General features: G+C 41.4%; 1 protein-coding gene across 1 annotated transcript in view; it reads right to left on the bottom strand.

Moving 5' to 3' along the window:
- The window catches only part of HCRTR2 (hypocretin receptor 2), a 172856-nt gene that overhangs the window by 81837 nt on the left and 64884 nt on the right, over nt 1–26135 (bottom strand). Inside the window, exon 2 of the mRNA XM_077490313.1 lies at nt 4703–4881. Within this exon, the coding sequence (XP_077346439.1) occupies nt 4703–4881 (179 nt within the window). The remainder of the gene's footprint in view (nt 1–4702; nt 4882–26135) is intronic.

Genomic DNA, 26135 nt, shown 5'->3' with positions numbered 1-26135 from the left:
TCCCCAAAACATACATGTCCCCAAATAATAAAAACACATGTCCCTAATAATAAAAACATGTCCCCCACATATGTCCCACTAAAATCACATGTCCCAATGATTATCTGCACACATATGTACGTGATCACCTGCACACATATGTACATGATCATTTGCGTACATATGTCCGTGATCACACAAACCAATTATTATACACTTAACGGAATTTTTTTTACCAAAAACATGTAGCAGAATACATTTTGGCTTAAATTTATGACACAATTTGATTTTATTGGATTTCTTTTCAAATAGAAAAAAGAAAATATTGTTTTTTTTCCAAATTTCCGCTTTTTTTGCGCTTATATCGCAAAAAATAAAAAACGGAGTCGTGAATAAATAACACCAAAATAAAGCTCTATTTGTGCGAACAAAATGATAACAATTTCATTTGGGTACAGTGTAGCATGACCGCGCAATTGTGACTGAAAGCGCGAGAGCGATGAAAGCTGAAAATTGGGCTGGGAAGGAAGGGGGTGAAAGTGCCCTGTATTGTAGTGGTTAACAGATTGATAGCTTATGCCAAGTGACATTAAGATTTGAATGAAATATATGCAATTTAACACATAGGTCTGGCAGGCATTATGAAAATTATTAAACAGCACAGTCCTCAGGAAATTTGATTTTTCTTGTCTTTATAAAGAAGACAGGTTGGCATATGGGCGTCTTACTGTTAAAAATTCAGGCTTGCAGTGCTATGAGTCATTTTGCCTGTATGCAAAACACAAAACATTTTCAAAGTTAAACTCAGCCAAAAGGTTGCTTTTCGATACTTGTTTAAAGGCCATGTGAACATGTACTTTAAATTTAAACAGCGGGTAACCAAAACAGTTTGACAAAGAAGGAGAAATTGGTTTTGCTACCAATGTCAAATGCTTTATCCTGCCTTATGGAGCAGAAAGAAGGGTGTTGTATTAAAGTAAATGCCAGTCCTTTTTAAATAGTGTGTGGAACACCATAAGAAAAAAAATGTAAAATGTACATTTTTGTTTACAGTCACTAGGAAGTTGAAATGATATCTTCCAAATGAGACACTTGTTCTGAGGAAAAGTGTTGAATATATGATTTACCCTTGTTTTTGAGAGTTGAAATGTCATTTCCTGTTGTGTCTCCATTTGGGACATATACGGCAATTGAAATATAACAGAATCTGTAACCCTTCTATGTTTTACACAAAACCTAAAAACTACAAAAACAGTGATACTTATATTAATCTTAGAGGTAACAATATTTTCCTACATCTCAAATTGTACACAAAGCATTTTTTTTTTTTAGATTTGAATAGCATAGGGAAGGGTTAAAATTCCAGTGCATTTTTATGGCAAATACAGTAAAATATATGGTGTTTCTGAGTAGCCTTTTATCTCTCCACATTAATAAAGGGCCAGCTAGCACAATTACGTGTTTCACTCACATACAAATCATAAATGAAAAAACAAAAAATGTGTAGCACTCTTACAAAAAAGACCACAGAATGTGCATCATTAAAGTGAGTTTTACACATAAAAAAGTACCAAATCCTAAAAGAACTTCAACAATAAAATGTCCATATAAAGTTTCACATACTTTGGAGATTATCGCACATTTGGAAGAAGTGTGTGAAACTTTGTATGGACAATTTTGGGTTTTGTTTTAGGATTTATCTATTTTTTATGCGTAAAACACATTGGGGTTGATTTACTAAAACTGAAGAGTGCAAACTCTGGTGCAGCTGTGCATGGTGGCCAATCAGCTTCTAACTTTAGCTTGTTCAATTAAGCTTTGACAAAAAAAACCTGGAAGCTTATTGGCTTCCATGCAGTGCTGCACCAGATTTTGAACTCTTCAATTTTAGTAAATTAACCACACTTTGGTGTATGTTTATCAAACAGAGAAGAGCTGAGATCCTGATGATCACGGCTGATCTCTCAGGTGTACCAGTTTATGAAGCCGAGATGAGGAGTGGAGAACATGTTCTTCACTTCTCGTCACAGGACACACCCTTCTGTCTTTCACGTTTACACAGATGACCAGTTTATGAAGGTGAGATCTGAAGATCTCACTGGCCAGCTCTGTAAAATATCTCCGTCCCAGATTCTCCAGCTCAGAGGTGGAGAATATGGGTGAGAAGCTGCAGTGATGTGAGGAATGAGGCTTCTTTCTTCCTAATATCAGCAAAATAAAGCTTAAAGATTGATATAAATAATAACTATATATGTTTATGTGTGTGTGATATATATATATATATATAGATATATATATATATATATATATATATATATATCACACACACACACACACACACACACTACAATAATGTATAATGTATTTTCTTTTAGGACCCGTTCATTTCTGAACAATGCAGAATAGTTGGCAGAATTGCAAATTGCTGTAAAATTCTGTGAAAATGCTCAATGTGCTTTTGGGTTCCATTCATTGTTAATGGCACCCCAAATGCAGTTAGCAGACATGCATTTTGCCACACATTTTGTCATTTGACAAATACGCTACCAGCGTGCCAAAATGTACATTGAAAAAAGTGAAAAAATGCACAATACTCCATGCCCAAACCATTTAAAATTTGGCTTTTTAAGCTTTTTTTGTGCTCATTTTGTTACAGTTTTTGATGCACTTTTTGCTGCTTTTTTAAACACACATTTTGGCTTGTTTTTTAAAATGCATTTTAGCACAATTTTATGTGCATTTGGTTGTTTTTTTAACATGTATTTTGGTTCACTTTTACCTGCGTATTTGTGTGCATTCCGGAAAACACATGCAAAATGCATGATATGCTTGCGGTGCCATTAACTGTTAATGGAACCCTTAAAGTGGCTAGCAAATGTGCCATTTGCCAAAATACGCATAAAAAGCTAATCAAAATGAATGTTAAAAAAGTGTCAAACTACATGCTAAAAGAAGCGCCAAAATGTGCGTTACAAACCACACCAAAATGCGTATTAAAATAACCTGTGCCAAAATGTGCACTAAAGGGTGAAAATGTGTATTTGAAAAGCACCAAAATGCACAATAAAAAAAACCCATGGCCAGATGCACGCTAAAAAATGTGACGTGTTAAAAAACTGAAAAATGCACGTAAATAATGCCAAAATGAGCAATAAAAAAGGGCCAAAACACACATTTTAAGAATGTGCCAAAATGTGTGTAAAGAAATGGAGTTAAAACGAACGCCTGCGGTCTGTGCTTGATATTTTTCATGTAATTAAATGGTCTTTTTTTAACTTTGGTTTCACTTTTAAAAGTCAGCTGCTCTGTAATCACACAGGTATCTCGGGAGAGTTCCTCCTTCTACTCAGATCTCAGCTGTTCTCAGAAGAGAAAAACTTCTCATCTCTTCTCCTTCTGAGAACAAATGTTCTCCGCTTCATAAACAGGGTGCCAGAGAAGAAGATTTTTCTCTGAGAACTGAAATGAGAAAAGTCTCCAAATTTTTTGTTTTTGCATTTTTCATTGTTATTGCTGTTTGCTTTCCTGCTCAAGGGATTCATGTCCTCTGTTTAACCTGGTTCCACTGAGATAAAAATAGATGGGAAGGCCAATTCCACGCACTTCCTGTTCTGCCTTATGGATAGAAAATGAAAGGAATCTCGCTAATTGAACACAAACAGCAAATAATAAACTAAATGGGTTTTTAACGGTTTCTTCTCTTTCCAAAACTAAAACTTTTTTTGTTTATACATGTGCTTTAACTCTAATAGCCCTTCCCCCCTTCACTCTACCTATGTCATACAACAGTGGTCATCAACCCTGTCCTCAGGGCCCACTAACAGGCCAGGTTTTATGTATTACCTGACTAGAATACTGTGATCACTGAGCAGCAAATGATATCACCTGTGACGTATTTCAGTTATCTTGCAAACCTGGCTTGTTGGTGGGCCCTGAGGACAGGGTTGGTGACCATTGTTATACAGTATATACCCCTCCATATGCCTTACATCAGTGAATGACCTAAACTGAGTGCCATAGCCCTGGTCATCCGGCTAGCTGAACATTACTAACAAGCTTTTCTTCTTAGATCCCAAAGGACAATTCATTTACTTGCAAGTCTGCATGGAGATAGCTTCTCCAATAGGGCCTAGAGAGAAAAGTTGAAGTAAGTTCAGTTATATACAGTCAAGCCAGCATAGAGAAATAATAAAATGCTGCACAGCCCAATATGAATTGTGGGTCCCAGTCCAGGTGACCCCCTGATCTGAGGTATGTATAAAAGGGGTATACATATATTCTTTGAATGTTTTTTCTCCTTAAACAATTATATTAGTCAATCTTCTTTTCAACAGGATTAGATGTTCTTGCAGCAGTATCAAATTAGTTCACTATTTGGATGAATAAACTCATACTGATTCCCACTTCCAAAAAAAACATTGCACTAATAAAGGGTTGCATGCATTGCACCCCAGCCCTTGTCACTCTAATTTAAAAACAATACATACTACAGTAAACATTTTGGGGTATGCTAAAACCAATAGTTTGCTTTTCAAACAGGTAGTCTGGTACAATGTTTATGTTAATATATTATAAAAGTATTTTCCACTTTCAGGAATAAAATGGATATGCCAATAATATTAATAAATTAATTAGAGCAAAGAAAACATTTTTATATATACGATTGTCCCTAATAAAATGTAGGTGCTATAAATATTATCATCACAAAAAAAATAAACTATACCTGTAAATAAGGAATTACTTTGCAGAGAGATTTTCCAAAAAACCAAGTTTCGGTTATGTCAACTACCAAGGTTGCTGGAAGACAAGTGATAGTGACAAGAATGTCTGCAAGAGACAAGTTGACTATGAAATAGTTGGTGACTGTCCTCATGTGATGATTCTTCCACACTGCAACACAAACTAACATTGTAGATGTGTGTTAAAATATAATCGGAACATGAAAGTAAATGTTAATTTTCAAGGAACTATACAAAATACAAACCAAATAAAAAATATAACTCCTCCACAATGTAACAAAATAGGAAATATTAAACACACAGCATATCATTTATAAAGGTTGTCTTCGTATTTTCAAAGTGTTTGCAAATCTTCACATTTAAAAAAAATGTAAATAATAAACGTCACTTACCTGCTCTGCGCAATGGTTTTGAACAGAGTAGCCCTGATGATCTTCCTCTGGGGTCCCCTGCTTTGGTGCTCCTGGCTCCTCCGCTTCAGTGAGTGCCCACCATAATAAATCACTTTTTATTGGGGCAGTCGTGCAGCCTTGATCACCAGCCATGCAACCTGTGTCTATAGACACAGACAGTGCAGGTCATCTCCTTGTTCCCAATGGCCCACAGAATTTTATTGACATCTATCATATATCAATCTGCCTAGAGAGGAGGGAGAGAGCAGAGAGAGACACTGCTCTTGTGCACAGCACTGGGTCAAGAATAAGCTTAGGTAAGTATAAGGGGGGGAAGGGTTGGGGGGATCCTCCCCATAGAATTCATTAAGGTAAAAAAAAAAAACCTTAAGAGTTTAGAACCACTTTAATGCTAAATATTTTCTTCTATAATATTTACTTGATGTGCGCACAATAATGGTTTTACACATTAACCATTTCCTGCCCGGCAACTATATATAAATGGCTGGATGGGAGCTTCCTTGTGCACTGCTCTGTTAACAGCTATCCTTTTTTTTTACTTTTTTTAATATAAAAAATAATAAAAAAATGAATAATAAAACAATAAAAAAAAGATAAATTTTTTTTAGAGCTTCTTCACACCTGCGGTGCCCTCTGAAGAACAATCTGCATTCAGATTGCTCTTCAGAAACAGTTTTAACCCCCTAAATTCTGTACTACTGCATCATAACTATGTGTGTTTTGCACAGTTGCGGGGCAATTACAGTACAGTATAGCCCCAATCGCTTGAATGGGTTGCACTCAATGTGCAGTAGTGCCTGTCAAGCATGACAGGAGGTATAATTCCTGCCTTGTTCCCCTCTGACCACTACCTTCCCAGCTAAAGCGGGAGCAGTTGAGAAAAAATGTGTCTTAACTAATCAAGCCCTTATGTACTCACTACACCAGTGCAGCCAGTCACACAGGGGTTGATTTACTAAAACTGGATAGTGAAAAAATGTGGTTCAGCTCTGCACAGAAACCAATCAGCCCAGAGGTTTTTTTCTTTGTCAAAGCTTAATTGAACAAGCTGAAGTTAGAAGCTGATTGGCTTCCATGTATAGTTGCACAATATATTTCACTCTCCAGTTTTAGTAAATCAACCGCAGTATTCCTGTAGTAGTCCTCATTCACACAGTGTATTGATGTATCCTGTCTGAGAGCCATGTTTACCCACATGAGGATGTACAGGGGTCCTGTGCCTCACCGTGCAGGTAGTCCAATTCATGTCTATTAGGACACAGTGGCTGCATGGACACAGCTGCTGCTCCCAATCCCAATTTTGCACCTTACTGGGTGCAAGGCCTCCACACAGACAGTGTGAGTTTTGGGACACTTAACTGTATGGTTGTCAGATTGGGAGCAGTAGTTGTATCTGTGCAGCCGATGAATTCCAATAGACATAAATGGGACTGCCTGCATGCAGATACAGAGAATGCCTGTGCATCCCCAGGTGGGTAAAAACAGCACGGGGTACGCATTTCTTATGTCACATGTTCCTGAACACTGCCACGCCAATCCCAGTCTCACCATAAGGCCTTGTTCACATGGGGTGAATCAATGTGTTTCATGAGGATTGTGTCTACCTGCATGGGGATGCACCTGTGTTCAAAAGCATCCCTGTGCAGGCAGTCCCATTGATGACTATTTTGATGCAGCAGTTGCAAGGACACAGCCACTGCTGCCAATTTGACATCAATGCAGGAATGGTTGCAAAGCGTCAGTAGACCAGTGTAGCCAGCAATAGTATTCCTGTCACCAGACCAGTGCAGCTATGTTCCAGGAGGCTAGCTTTATTTGGCTTATAGAAATGGGGACTGCTATAGGTGATGCAATGCTAAGCTATATTCCCTGACCACTTGTACAGAGGCAACCATTACAGTATATTGTTTTCTATGCAGTTTTGGTTGATTTACAAGATGCAATGTCTGTTACATAATCAGTCCAAGCATTGAAAAAGTCTGACATATTTGGTATTTCCATGCTCAAAAGCAGTTGCAAAATGTTTTTTTGGATTGAGATTCTAAGTATGCCCATGTTATGTGTGAACAATTTCTTATAAAACTGACAACTTTTCATTTTCTTTCTGTATATAACAAAACATATGGAGAAAAAAGAAGTCTTCAAAAGACTCACCATGCCTCTTAAAAAATACCTTGGGGTATTTGCTCTCCAAAATGTGGTCATTTTGTGGGAGTTTCTACTGTCCTGGTGCTCCAGGGCCTCCAAAAAATGTGATGACTGGAAATTACATGCATAATTGCCTCTAGAACAGTGGTCATCAACCCTGTCCTCAGGGCCCACTAACAGGCCAGGTTTGCAAGATAACTGAAATACATCACAGGTGATATCATCTGCTGCTCAGTGATTACAATAGTCTAGTCTGCATCTCCCCAAGGTAATAAAACATGGCCTGTTAGTGGGCTGAGGACAGGGTTGATGATAATGACCACTGCTCTAGAATACCTGAAGGTGCTACTTAGCCCTTATACACACGGTCAGACATTCCGACAACAAAATCCGTCGGATTTTGTCCGAAACTTGTGTTGCATACACACGGGCGGACAAAGTTGTCGGAAAATCCGATCGTACGTAACGTGATGACGCTATTTAGTTACAACGGGATTACGTTCAGGCTAGTAGCCAATAGCTTTGGTCTAGGAATTTGATCTGAGCCTGCATGGCACTTTGATCGGAATTCTCTACACACAATCAGACAAAGTCCGATCGGATCATGTTGTCGGAAAGTTTTATAGCCCAGCTCTAAAACTTTGTCCGTTGGATATTCAGACGGAAACAGTCCGATGGAGCCCACACACAGTCGGATTATCCGACAACATGGTCCGATCGGACATTTTCCTTCGGAATGTCCGACCGTGTGTACAAGGGCTTAGACTGTGAAAAAGTATTACACATGTGCTATCCCCATACTCAAGAGTTGTAAATTCTAAAAATGCCTATGCTGTGTTTTAGAAATATATCTTACTAATTGATAACTATGTGTAAAAAAATAATAATTTGATTTAAATTTTCGTTCCTCCTCTTCCAAAAATGTGTGAAATATTGCATTTTCAAAAAAACTCACGATGCCTCTTAGAAAATACCTTGTGGCATTTGCTTTCTAAAATGTGGTCAGGAATTGCATAGTTTATACCCTTAGAAAGCCCATGGTGATCCTTCAATTTCGAACCCCTGTATGTGGTTAGGCTGTGAAAAAGTCTCACACATACAGTATGGTATTCTCATATGAATAGTGAGTAACAGAATGTTTTCTGGGGTGTAGTTATAAGTATGCCTATGCCGTGTTTGAAAAATTGCTTGTTAAAATGGCAACTGTGTAAACAAACATTTTATTTAATTTCTTTATTTTCCAAAATGTTTTGGCAAAAAATTACAACTTCCAAAAATCCAACATGACTATTGCTAAATACCACGGACTGTCTACTTTCCAAAAGGGTGTCATTTTGTGGACTATTTGACTGTCCTGGCATTATAGCAAGAAATGAGATAGACATTCAGTAAATACATATATACATGTGTGGTTTTTATACAGTGCCTTGCAAAAGTATTCACTCCCCTTGGCATTGGCCCACAACTTTGAAGATCTTTCTTTTTTTTTTATTTATTGTGAAGCAAACAACAAATAGGACAAAATAACAGAAAAGTCAATGTGCATAACTATTCACCCCCCCCCCCCCCCCAAAGTCAATACTTTGTAGGTCCACCTTGGATAAGTATCTATGAGCTTTGCCACATCTTACCACTGGGATTTTTGCCCATTCTTCCTTGCAAAACTGCTCATTCAAGTTGGATGGTTTGCACTTGTGAATAGCAATTGGATTGAGGTCTGGGCTTTGACTAGGCCATTCCAACAAATTTACATGTTTCCCCTTAAATGACTCAAGTGTTACCTTAGCAGTGTGTTGGGATCATTGTCTTGGTGGAGGGTGAACCTCCATCCTAGCCTCAAATCACACAAGAGTGGTACAGGTTTTGCTCAAGAATATCCCTGTATTTAGCACCATCATTCCCTCAACTCTGACCACTTTCCCAGTCCTGACTGATGAAAAACATTCCCACGGCATGATGATGCCATCACCATATTTCACTGTGGGGATGGTATTCTTTGGGTGATGTGATGTGTTGGGTTTGCGCCAGACATAGCATTTTCTTTGATGGCCAAAAAGTTACATTTTAGTCTTATCAGACCAGAGCACCTTCCTCCATACATTTTGGGAGTCTCCCACATGCCTTTTCGAAAACTCAAAATGTGCCATTTTGTTTTTTGCTGAAAGTAATGGCTTTTTTCTGGCCACTTTGCCATGAAGCCCAGCTCTATGGAGCGTGCGACTTATTGTCGTCCTATGTACAGATAATCCAGTCTCTGTGCTGTGGAACTCTGCAGCTCCTCCAGGGTTACCTTAGGTCTCTGTGCTGCCTCTCTGAATAACGCCCTCATTGGTTGGTCTGTGAATTTTGGTGCGGGGCCTTCTCTTGGCAGGTTTGCTGTTGTGCCATGTTCTTTCCATTTAGTCATGATAGATTTGATGGTGCTCCTAGGGATCATCAAAGATTTAGATTTTTTTTTATAACCTAACCTTGACTTGTATTTCTCAACAACATTGCCCCGTACTTGTTTGGAGAGTTGCTTGGTCTTCATGGCAGTGTTTGGTTAGTGGTGCCTCTTGCTTAGGTGTTGCAGCCTCTGGGGCCTTTCAGAAAGGTGCGTATATGTAATGACAAATCATATGACACTTAAATTGCACACAGGTGGACATCATTTCACTAATTATGTGACTTCTGAAGGTAATTGGTTGCACCAGAGCTTTTTATGGGCTTCATAACAAAGGGGGTGAATACATACGACCAATTATTTTTTTATTTCTGAAAAATAGTTTTATGTAAATATTTTTCTAATTTTACTTCCCCAAGTTAGACTATTGTGTTCTGATCCATCACATATAATTCAGATTAAAAAAAACATTGAACTAAAGGCTGTAATGCAACAAAATAGGTAAAAAGCCGAGATGGGGGTTAATACTTTTGCAAGGCACTGTACTTTTGTGAGCATTATTATTCTTTTTTTAAATCAAAATAAAGTTTAACAACTTTTAACAGTACAATAAATAATGCACATTCCGAAGTATTACATTTATACAATACCATCACAGAACACAATGTAGAATAATGTTCTTGTACATAGCCAAAAGCAGGTTTATAAAATAGATTGAACATGATATGTCATTAGTCATTATATCTCACAATGTATGCATCCCTAGACATTCTGAGTATTAACTTTTCTTTATAAATAAACTTTCTTAGAACTTACTACACCAGAGTGGTCGCACTGTCTCCCTCCTTCCCCCATCAGTAAATCAGAACTAACCAATTTTCAAATATATATACCATAGTTTTTAGACTCTATAACACACAGACTAAATAATATACACTGGATTGCTTTTACCAAAGAAATGTAGGTGAAGCATTTTAGTAAAATTAATGAAGAAAGATTATTTATTTGAAACATTTTATAAAACTAAGAAAATCTAAGAAAACCTTTTTTTGCAAACAAAATGTTGGTTGTTTTTCCTTTATATAGCAAAAAAAAACAAAAACAAAACAAAACAGTGATGATTTAATACCCACAGAAGAAAGCTCTATCTGTCTCAAAATAAAAACATAGAATTCATTTGGGTACAGTGTTGCATGACTGAGTAATTGTAATTTAAATTGTGAAAGCGCTGAGATCTAAAAAAATTGCCTATTCAGGAAGGGGGTAAAACAGTCCAGTCTTATCAGAATCTGAAAGCTTCCCTTTAAGAAGGGGGCCCCCAGATCCTGCCCCCCTCATGTGAATGGGTATCGGGTACATCGCACCCCTACCTATTCACCAAAAAAGCAGGGAAATGTAATAAAAACACAGGAGCCGGTTTTTGACAATTCCATTATTAATAGCTCTGTCTTCTCTAGCCGTCTCTTCCCGCCATCTCTACTGTCTTCTCCTTCCCACCGTCTCCTCCTTGGGCTGTCTCTTCCTGTTGTCTTCTCCTTGAGCTTTCTCTTCCCGTCACTGCCATCTCTTCCCGTTTCTGTCTTCTTTGCCTCCGGTTATCTGCTAAAAAATGTTTTAAAAAGTCGCTCTTGTTCTGTTGATGTCTTCATCTGTTTTGCTGTCGCCCACTCTCTGCCAACACTTATATATCAATGGGACGTGGCCATCTGATGACTTCACCAAGAGAGCCCGCTTCTGCCCTAAAGCGCCCACCACCCATGTTGATGGCATGCGACCTGGTATGGTTCAGGAGGAGGGTCAATCGCTCGTCCCCTAGCTTTCCTGAACTGCCAGGCAGCATGCTCGGACAAGGGTCTGGTATGGATTTTGGGGGGATCCCACGCCTTTTTATTTACATTTTAGTGTGGGGGTCCCTTCTGAATCCATACTAGACTTGAAGGGCCTGGTAGTGACCTGGGGGGAACCACACGCTGTTTTTTTTGTCAAATTGTTTTGCCGGCAATTTTTTTTTTACATTCAGCTTTCTGCCAGGGAACCCCTGCTGACAGCTGAGGACTCATTGGTTGCTTAGGACGTGGCAGTCGGCTTCCCAGCCCCCTGCTTAGCAACCAGCTATATAAAGAGGTAAAATAAGAACTGCATCAAAAATGCACCACTTGCGTTTTTGGTGCAGCTCCATTGAATTCCTTTAGCCTCAAATTGCGGGAAAAAAGTCCCTGACCCATTCCAAAAATACACCAGCCACAAAATGCATAGATGTGAATTAGTACTATATAAAATCATGTTAAATGGACTGTAGTTCATTTCTGCAAACTGCAAAATGCACTAAAAATACATAGGTGTAAACGTAGGGTTAATCAATGCTTAATTCTGCAATCCAGGTAAACAGTTAAACATACAGATGAAATATCTATGCGGGGGCCATTTTACCTGCCAAAAGGTTATGTACTGTATTTCTGATCAATCAGTCTATTACAGAGCTCTGCTCGACAGCATTCCATGCCCCAGAGCTTAGTAATTTTTGTGAGAACAGCCATTCATATGCAAAGAAAATATAAAGAACGCATTTTTGTTTGCACTTGATCGGATTGATGGATGTTAGTAGAGCTTCACCTCATTTAATAAGCTCAAGGGAAAATCCTATGGCAAAGTGCACTTTTTTTGCAAAGGCCAAGAAGAAGCACTAAAGTCTTTGGGGTTGATTTACTGAAGTCCAATATTGGAGTTTCTTTGTGCTTCTTCTATATTTGAGGAGCCTGCAAATATACACTGTAGGCCATTGAGAACATATTTTAAAGCTTGATAACCCTTTGTTAAGAACATATACTCTACATAGCTCAGCCAAAAGTTTACTTTAAAAGCCTGCATTCACAAGCTCAATCTGACTACTTGAATTTGACCCTTTGCAATGATTTTTTGGCATCACCATGATAGAACATACATTTTCCAGCCTACTGGCTATCCAGACTTTGTAGTCCCTGATCCTATCTCTGGACAGACTCACCATGCTGTTTCAGTCAGCTTTCTGACAAAAGAAATATCTATCTGGGCTGCACATGCTCCTGCCTAATTTTACGCCATCTCTTGCGGTGTTCCCGAGTCTGGCTCGGGTTAGGATTTTACTATCATAAGCGGTAACCCCGAGCCAGACTTGGGATTGCATCACTGGATACAGGGAGAGGTTACTTACCTTGTCCCCTGGATTCAGCGATGTCCTCCATGCTTTGTGATCGAGCTGTCCTCCACTCGATTCACACAGTGCCCGAATGCCGCCGAGCTCCATTCCCTGCGACGTTACAACGCACGGGAGCGGAGATCGGCGCCAAATTCAAAAAAGTTAAAATACACAACACACACAGTACTGTATTCTTACAGATTACAGTACTGTATAAAAACACACCCCCTTTGTCCCTAGTGGTCTGTGCAGTGCCCTGCATGCGCTTTCATATTATAAATACTGTTTTTTCTGCCTGGAATTTGGAGATTGTCCATAGCAACCAAAAAGTGTCCCTTTATGTGAAAAGTGATTTTAGACCAACTAGAAAACAGCAATAAATTAGAATCACTTGCAGAATTGAGCGATAGCGATTTGGGGGGAAATTCATCATCAAACACTAAATCTAATGACAGCGACAATTCTGCAAATTAGCAAATTTCAGTGTTTTTGGATTTGATTACATTATTGAATAATTTTTATTATTATTTATTATATTATAAACTTTATCATACCCGGGATGTCTGCTAGACTCTGGTTTGAACAGATTTAAGAGAGTTATTCCTAAGAATTACAGGACTACAATATAAAACGTCAAATTTCCATGCAAAATAATTGTACCGCTTTCAGCACCTAGAACCAGAATGAATCATACCACCAGGGAGGTTAGTATCCCTCAGTTGAGGGCCTGCTAGGATCTGGCCTCCTTTACGTGATACCAGGGTAGACACTTTCCTAGAGTATCTAGCCACACACAGATCAAATGCACATATTTGCCAGCACACCATGGATTCTAAAATATGTCCAAATCTTTATTGAAGAATGATAACATCACAGAAGAGACAGTGCAATGCTTCAGAACCACGTAGAACCCATCTATCCACACACATAGGAAAAAAAGGGGAAAAACTGCGCTACGGGAAAAAGAAGCAAATAGTGTTGAACGGAAGCTGCAATTCAAATATATACCAAAAATATATCAAACAAAATTAGAAAAAAGAAGAACTGCGCTAGCCACAAGATACCCAATGTGATTAGGGTATATGAAAGTATCAGACCCACACTGTGGGTCTTAGTATCTAGTGTGTTAATATTGTGAATTCCCCAAACTCAATATATGTGTATCAAACTCTGTGCATAAACCCCTAAACCATAAAGATAAGAATATAAAGAATATATATTTGCTATTAGGCATAAATGACCTATCGAAAAAATACTAAATCTGTGTTCAGAGACACTCTGTATAATGTCCATACAGTCATATGTCAAAAAATTGAAAAATTAAATAAAAAATAAACATAAAAGATAAATGTCCATATAGTGAATGAACACCAGTGAAACAAAAATTTCAAATGAGGTACGGCAATGAAGAAAAGTTCCAAACGACTGAATTGCAAATGCACGGATTGAAAATCTTCTCCAAAGACGTGGTGTGCTTATCCCATCACCGAAATAAATGAATCAGCTCCTTACCAGATCCAGACGACCCCCCGTTACAGAGGGTCACCACAAGCAGTAGTAGTCAAAAGGGTGTCCGGATAGCGCCTCCTCCTCAGATGGTCACGAATCTTCCACACGATGGGGTTATGGCTGTTACTCACTCCCAACACGACGTGGTGTCACATAAGGGAAAACATAGGCTCCAGATAGTGTAAAACCAAATGACTTTAATTCTTAAAAAGCGAACGTAAACACTTACATAAAAGACTTTAAAAGCAGGTTCAAAACAAAGACGTGCACCGGCCGGATACACGCCAACGCCAAGACCAACCCGTCCTTCCTGGTCCACAAAAACGAACACGACTTGGGGTGACGTCGACACGTTCGCACCGCCCTACGCGTTTCGTAATAATTTACGTCGTCCAGGGGCACGGGCGGCGTGCGACGTCACCCCTTTTATAACCATATATTTAACCAAGCCTCACTTTGGGTCAGCGGCCATTTTAGACGTCACAAACAATAATAATCAAAGAGAACGTAGGCCAAGCCTCACTATCACTCACGAACGTCAGATGTGCGTATCCGCAACGAACGTCCTATGGTTGCGGGCCAAGCCTCGTTTTCATGTGGACGTTATAGGAACATAAGCCAAGCCTCGCTTCCAGGTATTAGCCCTATCGGCAGAGTAACATGGCAGATGCCCTCACATGAAGGTGCGCCTCCTGAACCCCGGAACAGGGTACAGTGTGGATCGCCAAAACAGAAGGGTAAAATAGATTAAAAATCAATAAGGTAAAAAAATAAAAAATTTTAATAATGAATTAGAAAAAAATAATAATAAAAAATAGAAAAAATATATAAATAAGCCATCCCAAATAGGGACAAGAATGCATCAGAAATTCTACGCTTCCTGCTGCATTCATACGGCCAACAGGTCCAGTTACGTGTGGACAAATAGGTATAAAGGTACCTCAAAGGTAGTGCGTTTACCCGGTGTGTTTATATAGCAATCAAATTCACTTAGGAAATGAGATTGCTGTAGACATGTATTTCAAGTGCCTTCTTGTCTCGCGTGTTCCCCAGGGACTTTTCTGGAGTGCCCCAAAACAACGTCGAGGGATAGACCTAACAGTAACCTAAAAGGCCGCCAGACCCAAAGCCAGGTCTGTCACACCAGAATGTGCTCTACAGTGATATACACCAAAGTAAACAGCAAGAAAAAATTAATAATGCAGCAAGAAAAATTAATAATGCAATCAAGTGGTTTTTCACAGTAACTAATACAGTAAAACCATTATAGGGAAACATTACATCAAAACAGGTCACCTCATGAGTTATTAATGAAGGCATTTACATCGGTGTCATGGATATTTTTGAATTTCGGGCAAAAAGGGTTGTAGACACAACTGGGGTTTTTGACTCTACCCCACCGTCAGTGGTCTCCGACACGAGTGGTCTTTTCTTACGACTTAAGAATTTGACCACATCCGAGATCCACCTCCAATGGGACATTGCCTTCCTGGAGACATATATCAGGGAGGCAATGGTCCCTAGGAGTCTGAGGTGGAACGTCAGTCCCCAACAAGGGGAACCGGACTTAGAAGGCTGGTACAGATATTTTAATGAATCGGGTGTGAGCTTACTACGCTTTTTAACTCAGAAAAAGAGCGAGAAAGCAGCCCGATTAGATATAGAGATTAAGGCCATTAGGGATTCCCTACTACCTCTCAGGGATAGTGAGGAATATAGGGAATGTTCCAAGAACCTGTTGAAGGTGCTTGAAAAAGAAGAAAAAGATCAGAAAATTAAGAAAAAACGGAAATACAATAGAGATAAGGAGGATTACAATACGGGGATGGTATTTTCCTGGCAGAGGGATTTAGATTTGGAAGAGGTGGTGGAGGTCCAGATGGACACATCCCAACAACTGAATTTATTGGGTGCAGTGGGAGGTAACCCCGCACAACCACCCCCGAATAGCACCCAACCTAATCCCGGTACTAGTTATGGGTTTAGGAGACCTATGAACAATCATAAAACTCCAAACCAGTCTAGGAATCAATATGTGGGAGCTCCCCAACAGAGAATCCCCAAAAAAGGTCCCAAGCCAAATGGGCCACACCCTTATCGAGTGCCTTTCTCTCCGAGAACAGGACGACCCAGCCATTCAGGGACCTATGGGCCCCCAGAATGGACTCAGGCCCCCTATCAAGGGAACCTCCCCTATCACAACAGAGACGATAGGAATTATAACTATAATGTTCCCACTCAAAATCGTTTTTTTCCCCTCTCTGATTCTGAGACCCCCAGGGGATCGGGCCGAGCAGGGGGGAATTGGAGGGCGGACCATAGACGCCATCCGGACCCCCATTTTCAGGGGAGCCCAGGGTTCAGACAGGGACACCAACAGCCCGCCTATGAGGAAGGGCCCCACATCAGTGGAAATAATAACCAACATTTTTTTCCCAGGGACAGCAGAGGCCTAAAAAGGTCCGTCGAACAAAGAGAGGGGTTAGAGGGGGGAGGCGAGCCCAATGTACAAAAAAGAAAGAGGCCATAGGAACTGGAATCTTTAACCTCAGCAAACAGATACTCACTACCTCTGAAACCAAAATACTAGACAAAGGTTTGAAATTTGCTCCGCCCAGATGCCTGAGCAAGTTTCAAACTTATATGGACGTACACAAATTCGTCCGTAAGTTAAACATAAAACGATATATGCTGGGTAATCCCATCAGAGAGAGTACTACGAGAATTACGGAGTTTCAACACTCCAACCTCTCAAATGCTTCCCTTTTTAACCCTCCAGGATCCCTTGCACCCAGTATTAAGGTGTTCAGGGATGTGGTACTACGTGACCTGGAGGATATTAGGGTAAAGAAAGTTAAAATGCGGAGAGATTTGGAGATGGGCCTAGACACCTTGTGTAATAACAAGTCCCTGGTCATTAGACCTGCCGATAAAGGGGGGGGGATTGTGGTACTAGACCGTTGTGACTATATGAAAGAGATGCATCGCATCTTGGAGGATAGGGAAACGTACACTATCCTGAATCGGGATCCAGTGGACAAGTATAGGAAGGAATTGGGTAGGATCGTGGAGGGAGGTCACCGGAGGGGCATTCTAAATGATAAAGAAAAACTTTTTTTGATACCCTGTGCCCCCCGTACACCTGTTATTTATTACCTCCCGAAGCTTCATAAGAATCAATCTTGCCCCCCGGGACGACCCATAGTCAGTGGTATCGACTCGGTTACGTCCCGGGTGGGCAAGTATATAGATCATTATCTACAACCTCTGGTCCAAAAGGTTCCGTCTTATGTCAAGGACACCAAACATATAATCAATCTCCTGTCCGGTATCACCCCTGGAGATGGTCTTTGGTTGGTCACAGCAGACGTGAACTCACTGTATACCATCATTCCCCATTCTTTAGGGGTCGAGGCAGTGAGATTATTCCTACAGAGGGGATCAGGCCTTCCTTCAGCTCAGATTGACTTCCTAATAGAACTGTTGGAATATGCGGCCGGACACAACTATTTCTGGTTTGACCAGCAATTTTACCGCCAGGATAGGGGAGTGGCCATGGGGGCTAAATATGCCCCCAGCCTGGCCAACCTCTTTATGGCCAAATGGGAGGAGGACGTCGTCGATGCCCCTAGAAGGTCTGAGATAGTCCTGTGGGCGAGGTATATCGATGACGTCCTCCTCCTTTGGGAAGGAACAGAGTCAGACTTGCGGTCGTTTATGGCTGGTCTAAACGAAAACAACAGAGGAATTAAATTTAGCTTTGAGGCTAGCCAGGATGAGGTCAACTTTCTTGATCTTAACATCAGGAGGGTTGGCAATGAGTTCATTACATCTACATATTTCAAGTCAACAGACAGGAATTCGTACATCCCTACCGATAGTTGCCATTTTCAACCTTGGCTAAAAGCTGTTCCCCTGGGGCAATTTCTACGCCTCAGACGGAACTGTTCGGATATAGTAAAATATGATGAACAGGCAGCGATTTTGGCAGGTAGATTCCTAGAAAAGGGATATGATCCCGTTTCTCTTGGTGACACTATGGAGATTGCCCAGACTAGAGACAGACCCTCACTACTGGCAGATAGACAAAGTGCCAGGGCAGGTACACAGGGTGGCGTACCGTTTGTCACGACTTTCTCAGTCCAGCATCGTGGTGTGAGAAACTTGATTCAGAAACATTGGCACTTACTTACTAGTGACCATGTTTTGAATCCAGTTCTGCCTGTTAAACCTCAAATAATTTTTAAAGGGGCCTCTTCACTGGGAAACAAGATTGCCCCCAGTGTACAAGACCCGCCTAAGGCCAACAGATGTTTTTTTCAGAATCTAGTTGGCTATTATAAATGTAAGAACTGTCAGGTCTGTACCCTGAATTCATATAGGGGCTCTAAGATTTCTAGTATCGCATCTTCGAGCACCTCTAGGACATATGACATAGAGTCCTTTATTACTTGCTCCTCGGAGGCTGTGGTTTACCTTTTACAGTGCCCCTGTGGCCTCCAGTATATTGGGCGGACCAAGAGGGCATTTCGGGTCAGGGTGAACGAACACATTGGCAACATCAGACGGGGGTTTGACAAACACCCTGTGTCCAGGCATTACGACCAGACACACAAGAGAGACCCATCAGGCACCCTATTTGTTGGCTTAGACAAATATAAGCCCCACTGGAGGGGAGGGTCCTTGGTCAGGGAGATATCCAAGCTTGAAATGGCCTGGATTCATAAATTAAAAACATACACTCCGTTTGGCCTCAATGTGGACACCGATGTAAATGCCTTCATTAATAACTCATGAGGTGACCTGTTTTGATGTAATGTTTCCCTATAATGGTTTTACTGTATTAGTTACTGTGAAAAACCACTTGATTGCATTATTAATTTTTCTTGCTGCATTATTAATTTTTTCTTGCTGTTTACTTTGGTGTATATCACTGTAGAGCACATTCTGGTGTGACAGACCTGGCTTTGGGTCTGGCGGCCTTTTAGGTTACTGTTAGGTCTATCCCTCGACGTTGTTTTGGGGCACTCCAGAAAAGTCCCTGGGGAACACGCGAGACAAGAAGGCACTTGAAATACATGTCTACAGCAATCTCATTTCCTAAGTGAATTTGATTGCTATATAAACACACCGGGTAAACGCACTACCTTTGAGGTACCTTTATACCTATTTGTCCACACGTAACTGGACCTGTTGGCCGTATGAATGCAGCAGGAAGCGTAGAATTTCTGATGCATTCTTGTCCCTATTTGGGATGGCTTATTTATATATTTTTTCTATTTTTTATTATTATTTTTTTCTAATTCATTATTAAAATTTTTTATTTTTTTACCTTATTGATTTTTAATCTATTTTACCCTTCTGTTTTGGCGATCCACACTGTACCCTGTTCCGGGGTTCAGGAGGCGCACCTTCATGTGAGGGCATCTGCCATGTTACTCTGCCGATAGGGCTAATACCTGGAAGCGAGGCTTGGCTTATGTTCCTATAACGTCCACATGAAAACGAGGCTTGGCCCGCAACCATAGGACGTTCGTTGCGGATACGCACATCTGACGTTCGTGAGTGATAGTGAGGCTTGGCCTACGTTCTCTTTGATTATTATTGTTTGTGACGTCTAAAATGGCCGCTGACCCAAAGTGAGGCTTGGTTAAATATATGGTTATAAAAGGGGTGACGTCGCACGCCGCCCGTGCCCCTGGACGACGTAAATTATTACGAAACGCGTAGGGCGGTGCGAACGTGTCGACGTCACCCCAAGTCGTGTTCGTTTTTGTGGACCAGGAAGGACGGGTTGGTCTTGGCGTTGGCGTGTATCCGGCCGGTGCACGTCTTTGTTTTGAACCTGCTTTTAAAGTCTTTTATGTAAGTGTTTACGTTCGCTTTTTAAGAATTAAAGTCATTTGGTTTTACACTATCTGGAGCCTATGTTTTCCCTTATGTGACACCACGTCGTGTTGGGAGTGAGTAACAGCCATAACCCCATCGTGTGGAAGATTCGTGACCATCTGAGGAGGAGGCGCTATCCGGACACCCTTTTGACTACTACTGCTTGTGGTGACCCTCTGTAACGGGGGGTCGTCTGGATCTGGTAAGGAGCTGATTCATTTATTTCGGTGATGGGATAAGCACACCACGTCTTTGGAGAAGATTTTCAATCCGTGCATTTGCAATTCAGTCGTTTGGAACTTTTCTTCATTGCCGTACCTCATTTGAAATTTTTGTTTCACTGGTGTTCATTCACTATATGGACATTTATCTTTTATGTTTATTTTTTATTTAATTTTTCAATTTTTTGACATATGACTGTATGGACATTATACAGAGTGTCTCTGAACACAGATTTAGTATTTTTTCGATAGGTCATTTATGCCTAATAGCAAATATATATTCTTTATATTCTTATCTTTATGGTTTAGGGGTTTATGCACAGAGTTTGATACACATATATTGAGTTTGGGGAATTCACAATATTAACACACTAGATACTAAGACCCACAGTGTGGGTCTGATACTTTCATATACCCTAATCACATTGGGTATCTTGTGGCTAGCGCAGTTCTTCTTTTTTCTATCCACACACATATGCTGCTCCTTCATCATCTTGTCTCTAGGTGTAAGGAGCTCTAACTATAGACATGCTCACCTGCCCAATCAGGCTGATGGTCTCCACTAAGATGTGGACAGTTAGAGGCTTCATCCCTCCCATGATTCTTCAAAGCCCCTGGATTCCAGAACCCAATCCAGGGATTACCCCTTTTCTCAACTCAGAATGGCCATCCTGGAGCCCCTCAACTGGCCCCTTTCAGAATCCTGACACATAGATATATTGACAATGTGGCAAGGTACAGCACTGTCACCAGGTAAATGGTAGCAGATGAATTGTAAATATACAAGAGTCACATTTAATTATTTCTGTAGTAGGTATCCTTTCACTTGTAGTTTATTTTTATTTTTTTATTCCATAAATGATTTTATTAACCAATTCACATTATACAAACATGTGAGACAGGCACACATCAAATACAAACGGTGCTTCCACGACTCCTTCGTATCTCAGCATATGCGTCGCAAGAACAAGGTTACATTGGTTGTGGTTGATAGGACAGTGCTATACAAAGCTAATCATAGCCTAGAAACAAACATATAACCGATATAATGATATATTACGAGAGATGCAATCAAGTCGTGTCAAGTAGTGCTCAATATGAGTGCTCCACCCGTGAGACCAACATCGTCAGGTCTAACTTGGAGTTGCTCCTGGCTCTAATGATAGCGTGGGAATGTGGACGGCTTCTCAATTGCAACTCTATGTGGCTAAAGGTCGGTTGAGTGTCCTCAGGGAGGGATCATTGTTTAGTTGGATAGGAGGGAAGGGGAGAGGAAAGGAGAGGTCAGGGGAGGAAAGAATAGAGAAAGTAGAATTAGAAGGGGGAAAAGGGGAAGGGAGGTGGGTGTCATATCCGGCACCCCCCCCCCCCCCTGCTTCTTGAATTATGCATCCCTGATTGAGGGGGGAAAAGAAGCCTTCTATTTATCTGTAGTTCGAAAGTGTTTCCAGCAAGCCCAGATGGTGGAGAATTTCTGTAGACGTTTTTGTGTGGTATAAATCAGCTCCTCCATCTTGGCTATTTTAGTCAGCCATTCCTGAAAAACTACAAGTGCCGTACTAATGCTATCCCCAAGCTAGCGAACCACATTTATACTTGGTCGCTACATTCCACTAACCCTGAAGCTAAAACGAAAGGGGTCTCGATACTCATTGCTAAACCTGCCGATTTTCAGTTTAAGGAGTCCAAAATAGATCCGGAGGGGAGATATCTTTTTATTAAGGGTACATACGCATCTAAACCAATTACACTGGCCAACATTTATTGTCCCAATGAACATAAGCTATCTTTTCTCTAGACAGTGTGTGACTTACTATCTTCCTTCCAAGAAGGCATAGTGATTTTGGGGGGAGATTTTAACATTCCGATGAATCCTCTCCTAGACACCTCTACAGGGACATCTTCACTTCCATACAGGGCATGAAGCCATGATTGGCTAATCTCTGTCTATATTGGCTCTCCACGGTCAGCAAAGAGACAGGTATATATCTTGCCCATAGCCTTTGAACCTATAACAATTATATCTACCGCCTGTTTTGTTCTGTTTTGTTGATCGATCTTGTATTTTGTGGCGGCTCTTGAGAATGAGGGATTGATTATGTAGTCACAGATGAATTAGATGACATGGTTTAAACTTCTCCTGGGGGAATAATTGTGTGATAAAGCACTGGTGCGGTGAAGCACGGGTAACCAGGAGGGGGCATCAGGAATACGCCCAGCAGTGGCTTGGGGATCCCGTGAGATCTGAACAATTCTGTATTTCTCTACGGTTGTCACACATCTTGTTGCTTGTTGGTCACATTTGATGTTGGTGGTAATGTCATGTCCTAAGTGTGTTTGTGGTCTGCTGTTTGGTATACATGAAGAGCGTTGGGGGTTGGTTGAAGTAGTAGAGCCAGGATATAGGACTTAGTCTCTTGGTTATAAACCCTTATTCCCGGAGACAACACATGTGTTGGTGTTCAGATTAAATGTGCATTACCCAGTTAAACTTGAGGTTGGCAAGATACCACAGATTATAGAAAGTGAAGTTAGAAGGAGGGAACACGCACCTCAAAGGTGCCCCTTACAACCTCAACAACCAGAACAGTTAGAAAAGGAAGAAAAGGATAGAGTGAGGGATTTGGGCATGGTTCTGGGAAATGTGAATTTCATCTTAAAGTGATGCATTATTGAATTGTATTTTATCTGCTATACACAGTAGACTCCCTCTCTCTCCATCTCTCTCCCCCCCTCTCTCCTTCTCTCTCCCTCGCTCTCCCTCTCTCCCTCATTCTCTCTCTTCCTCTCTCTCACACTCTCTATCTGTCTTGTCCTTGTTAACTTGAGGCTGTGATATGGTCTGAAACGGTACCAGGTGGGTCCTTGAGTCCAAGACAGCCTCGTAACCCGTCTGAAAATCCTGAGCAGATGACACATAAATATCCCAGTCATTAAGACATAATGTAGCAAGGTAGTGTTATATATTGGAAAGTGGTCCAAACGAGGACAGATGGCAGTCAGAAGATGCCTCGAGTCCAAGACAGGTTCATAAAACCGCCATACAAACCCTGAGCCCGGATGCATAAACTCTTCAATAGCTAATGATGGGGCAAAAGTTAGAAAGCCCCAAAGAGCAGCTTGGCTTGTGATTTGGTATTAGAGCGGGAAGGAGAGAATGCTGTAAAAAAAGGAAGGAAGCTGGCAAAAGAGTGTGGGGTTGATTTGGGCGGAAGGAATGCATTTTGAAACATAAAAAAGGGACTGCTACGAGGACTTATGTTCATGCCCCTTCTCCTTCATGGATTACCGGAGAACAACCCTGGTAACACCACCCTTATGCACTACAGTTTTACAGTGTGAGACCATTCGTACTTTCTACAAGTGTCACTGTGTCACACGGAATCTCCCGGATGGACGTTTATAGATCAAGGACAAACCCCACCACCGATGTCTCTCGACATCCCTTACACTGTGCCTTTGAACTGCACCTGACTTGCCAGCTTGATCCAAGGATTACATTTTGTTGACAATCTCTTTTGAACTGTGCATTGCTTAGAACTCTAGGCTTTCTCTTCTCTTACCCCTGCCCTTCTCCCGCCCTTTTTTTTTCACTCTTCTCTTCTCCCCAGCTGAGCTCCTTCCCTCCTTATCTGCCTATCCCCCTCTCTACCCCACTCCCTGCTCTCTCCTTCTCAGAAATTTTATAGGTTTTATCACGGCACGCCTGGATCTGATTTCTTTCTGTCCCCCCTACCGCACCAGTCACCTTATAGTGTATCGCAAATGGTACTGAGGCAACTGTTACGCTATCTGTATCGAGGGGACCATGCTCAGGGAAGAGTTTCCTAGCTCCTACTTAATACGTTTGACACCATGGGCTTCTAAAATAGTAACTAGGCCAAGCCTCACCCCCTCCCCCCTGGGGAGAATGTATTTCTAAATTACATCTGCGGGACCCTGAACTGAGTGTGGCCCCCTTACGCCTCTGAGCAGAGATTTGAGGTGACATGGTTCATTCTCTTCAGGTATGGGGATAAATGTCAATGTCGGCAATGGCCTCATGTACTAAAGGGGAAAGGAAAATGTGAAATGAAGTGACATGCGGGAAAACAATTTTTTTTGTTTTATCTGTTTGACGTTGTATTCAACGTTTAAATATACATGGTTTAAAAGATGGGAGACACTCGTTTAAATGTTTATTTTCAATTGCCCATCCCATAGGCCTCTACCAACCAGGGTTTCTAATTGTTATTTTGCCGAGGCTGACCATATAACTCATGTCTCTCGCTCACCAAGCCTTTTGGTCCAGAACCCCCCGTTCTTTAACACCCACAGACGTTAGATAGGCGACTCCTATTTAAAGGCTCGTCACCCCCCTCCCCTAATAGCCTTTGGGCGAGCACCAGATGTCCACAAACTAGCCCATGATGCCAAGGCGGCAATCTACTTGTTAACACCGCTTTACCATGGTTAATATCTGATTATCTGACATTGGGCGAGACCTAGGGCCCCCTTGGGTCTTTGCCTACTTGCATTGCCGCTTGATCTCATAGCTTTGATGCCTCGACAGGACACAGAGTCCCCCTCTCGGTCCATACCCAGCCCTTCTCCCCACACACAGCGGGCTCTGGTAGTCTCGACTGACCACCTCCGGTTAACTCCCTTAAGAGACGTAGGGTTGCAGGTCAATCTCATCAACCGGTCAACACCTCACCCCCTCCTCAGGGATTTATAACATCCCGATCCCCATTTGATTTGATCCCCCTGTCCCTCCCTGTCCTTCTATCCCTCTCCCTCTACAGACCACAACCACTCCCCCGCTCCACCCCCCTCCCTACCCCCACACACCTTTTTGTCTCTGGATTCCCCCTCTTTTTTTTCACTTCACTTACCTCCTCACTGCCCAACCAATCAGGTGTCATGTCACGCAACCAATCGAATTCGGGCCACCTCGCACTCAAAATCCTCTCCCTGAACGTAAGGGGTCTAAATACCCCAGAAAAGCGCTCCCGACTGTTGTCTTACGCGAGACAATTCAAAGCAGAAATGCTCTTCCTCCAAGAGACCCGCTTTTGTGCTAATCGTTTGCCAAAATTGGCAAACCATCAATTTCCCCATAGCTACCACGCCACCTCTCCCATCACCAAATCCAAAGGAGTTTCCATACTCCTATCCAAACACACGCCTATCCAAATTACAGACACCCTCCTAGATGACCAAGGGAGATATGTCTTCCTCAAAGGAGCATTCAAAAACAGACCCATTACCCTGGCCAATATATATGGCTCCAACTCGTCCCAGGTCCCCTTCTTTCGAGCAATAACTCAACAACTACTTTCTTTCCAGGAGGGAATGTTGATACTGGGGGAGACTTCAATCTACCCCTCGACCCTATTCTAGAGACCTCATCAGGCAAGTCACACCTTACTTACAGGGCAATTAGACAAATCAAGCATTGACTCCAAGAGCTCACCCTACATGACACGTGGCGCACGCTGCACCCACAACGAATACTCTCGCATTGACTATTTATACTTATCACAACAGGACTTATCGTCTTTAGAACCAATGTCCCTCTCCGATCACCACCCCATCTCCCTGACACTCACTTTCCCTGAAACTATCGACCGAACTTATATCTGGAAAATGGACCCCACCATCCTGACGGACAAGACTATTGAACGGGACCTAGAAAAA

This window comes from Lithobates pipiens, unplaced genomic scaffold (genome assembly GCF_037356315.1).
Source record: "Lithobates pipiens isolate NorthernLeopardFrog02 unplaced genomic scaffold, aLitPip1_a1.2 Scaffold_18, whole genome shotgun sequence".
Classification (NCBI taxonomy): domain Eukaryota; kingdom Metazoa; phylum Chordata; class Amphibia; order Anura; family Ranidae; genus Lithobates; species Lithobates pipiens.
The sequence above is the reverse complement of the archived record's forward strand: the minus strand, read 5'-3'. Positions and strand labels throughout refer to the sequence as shown.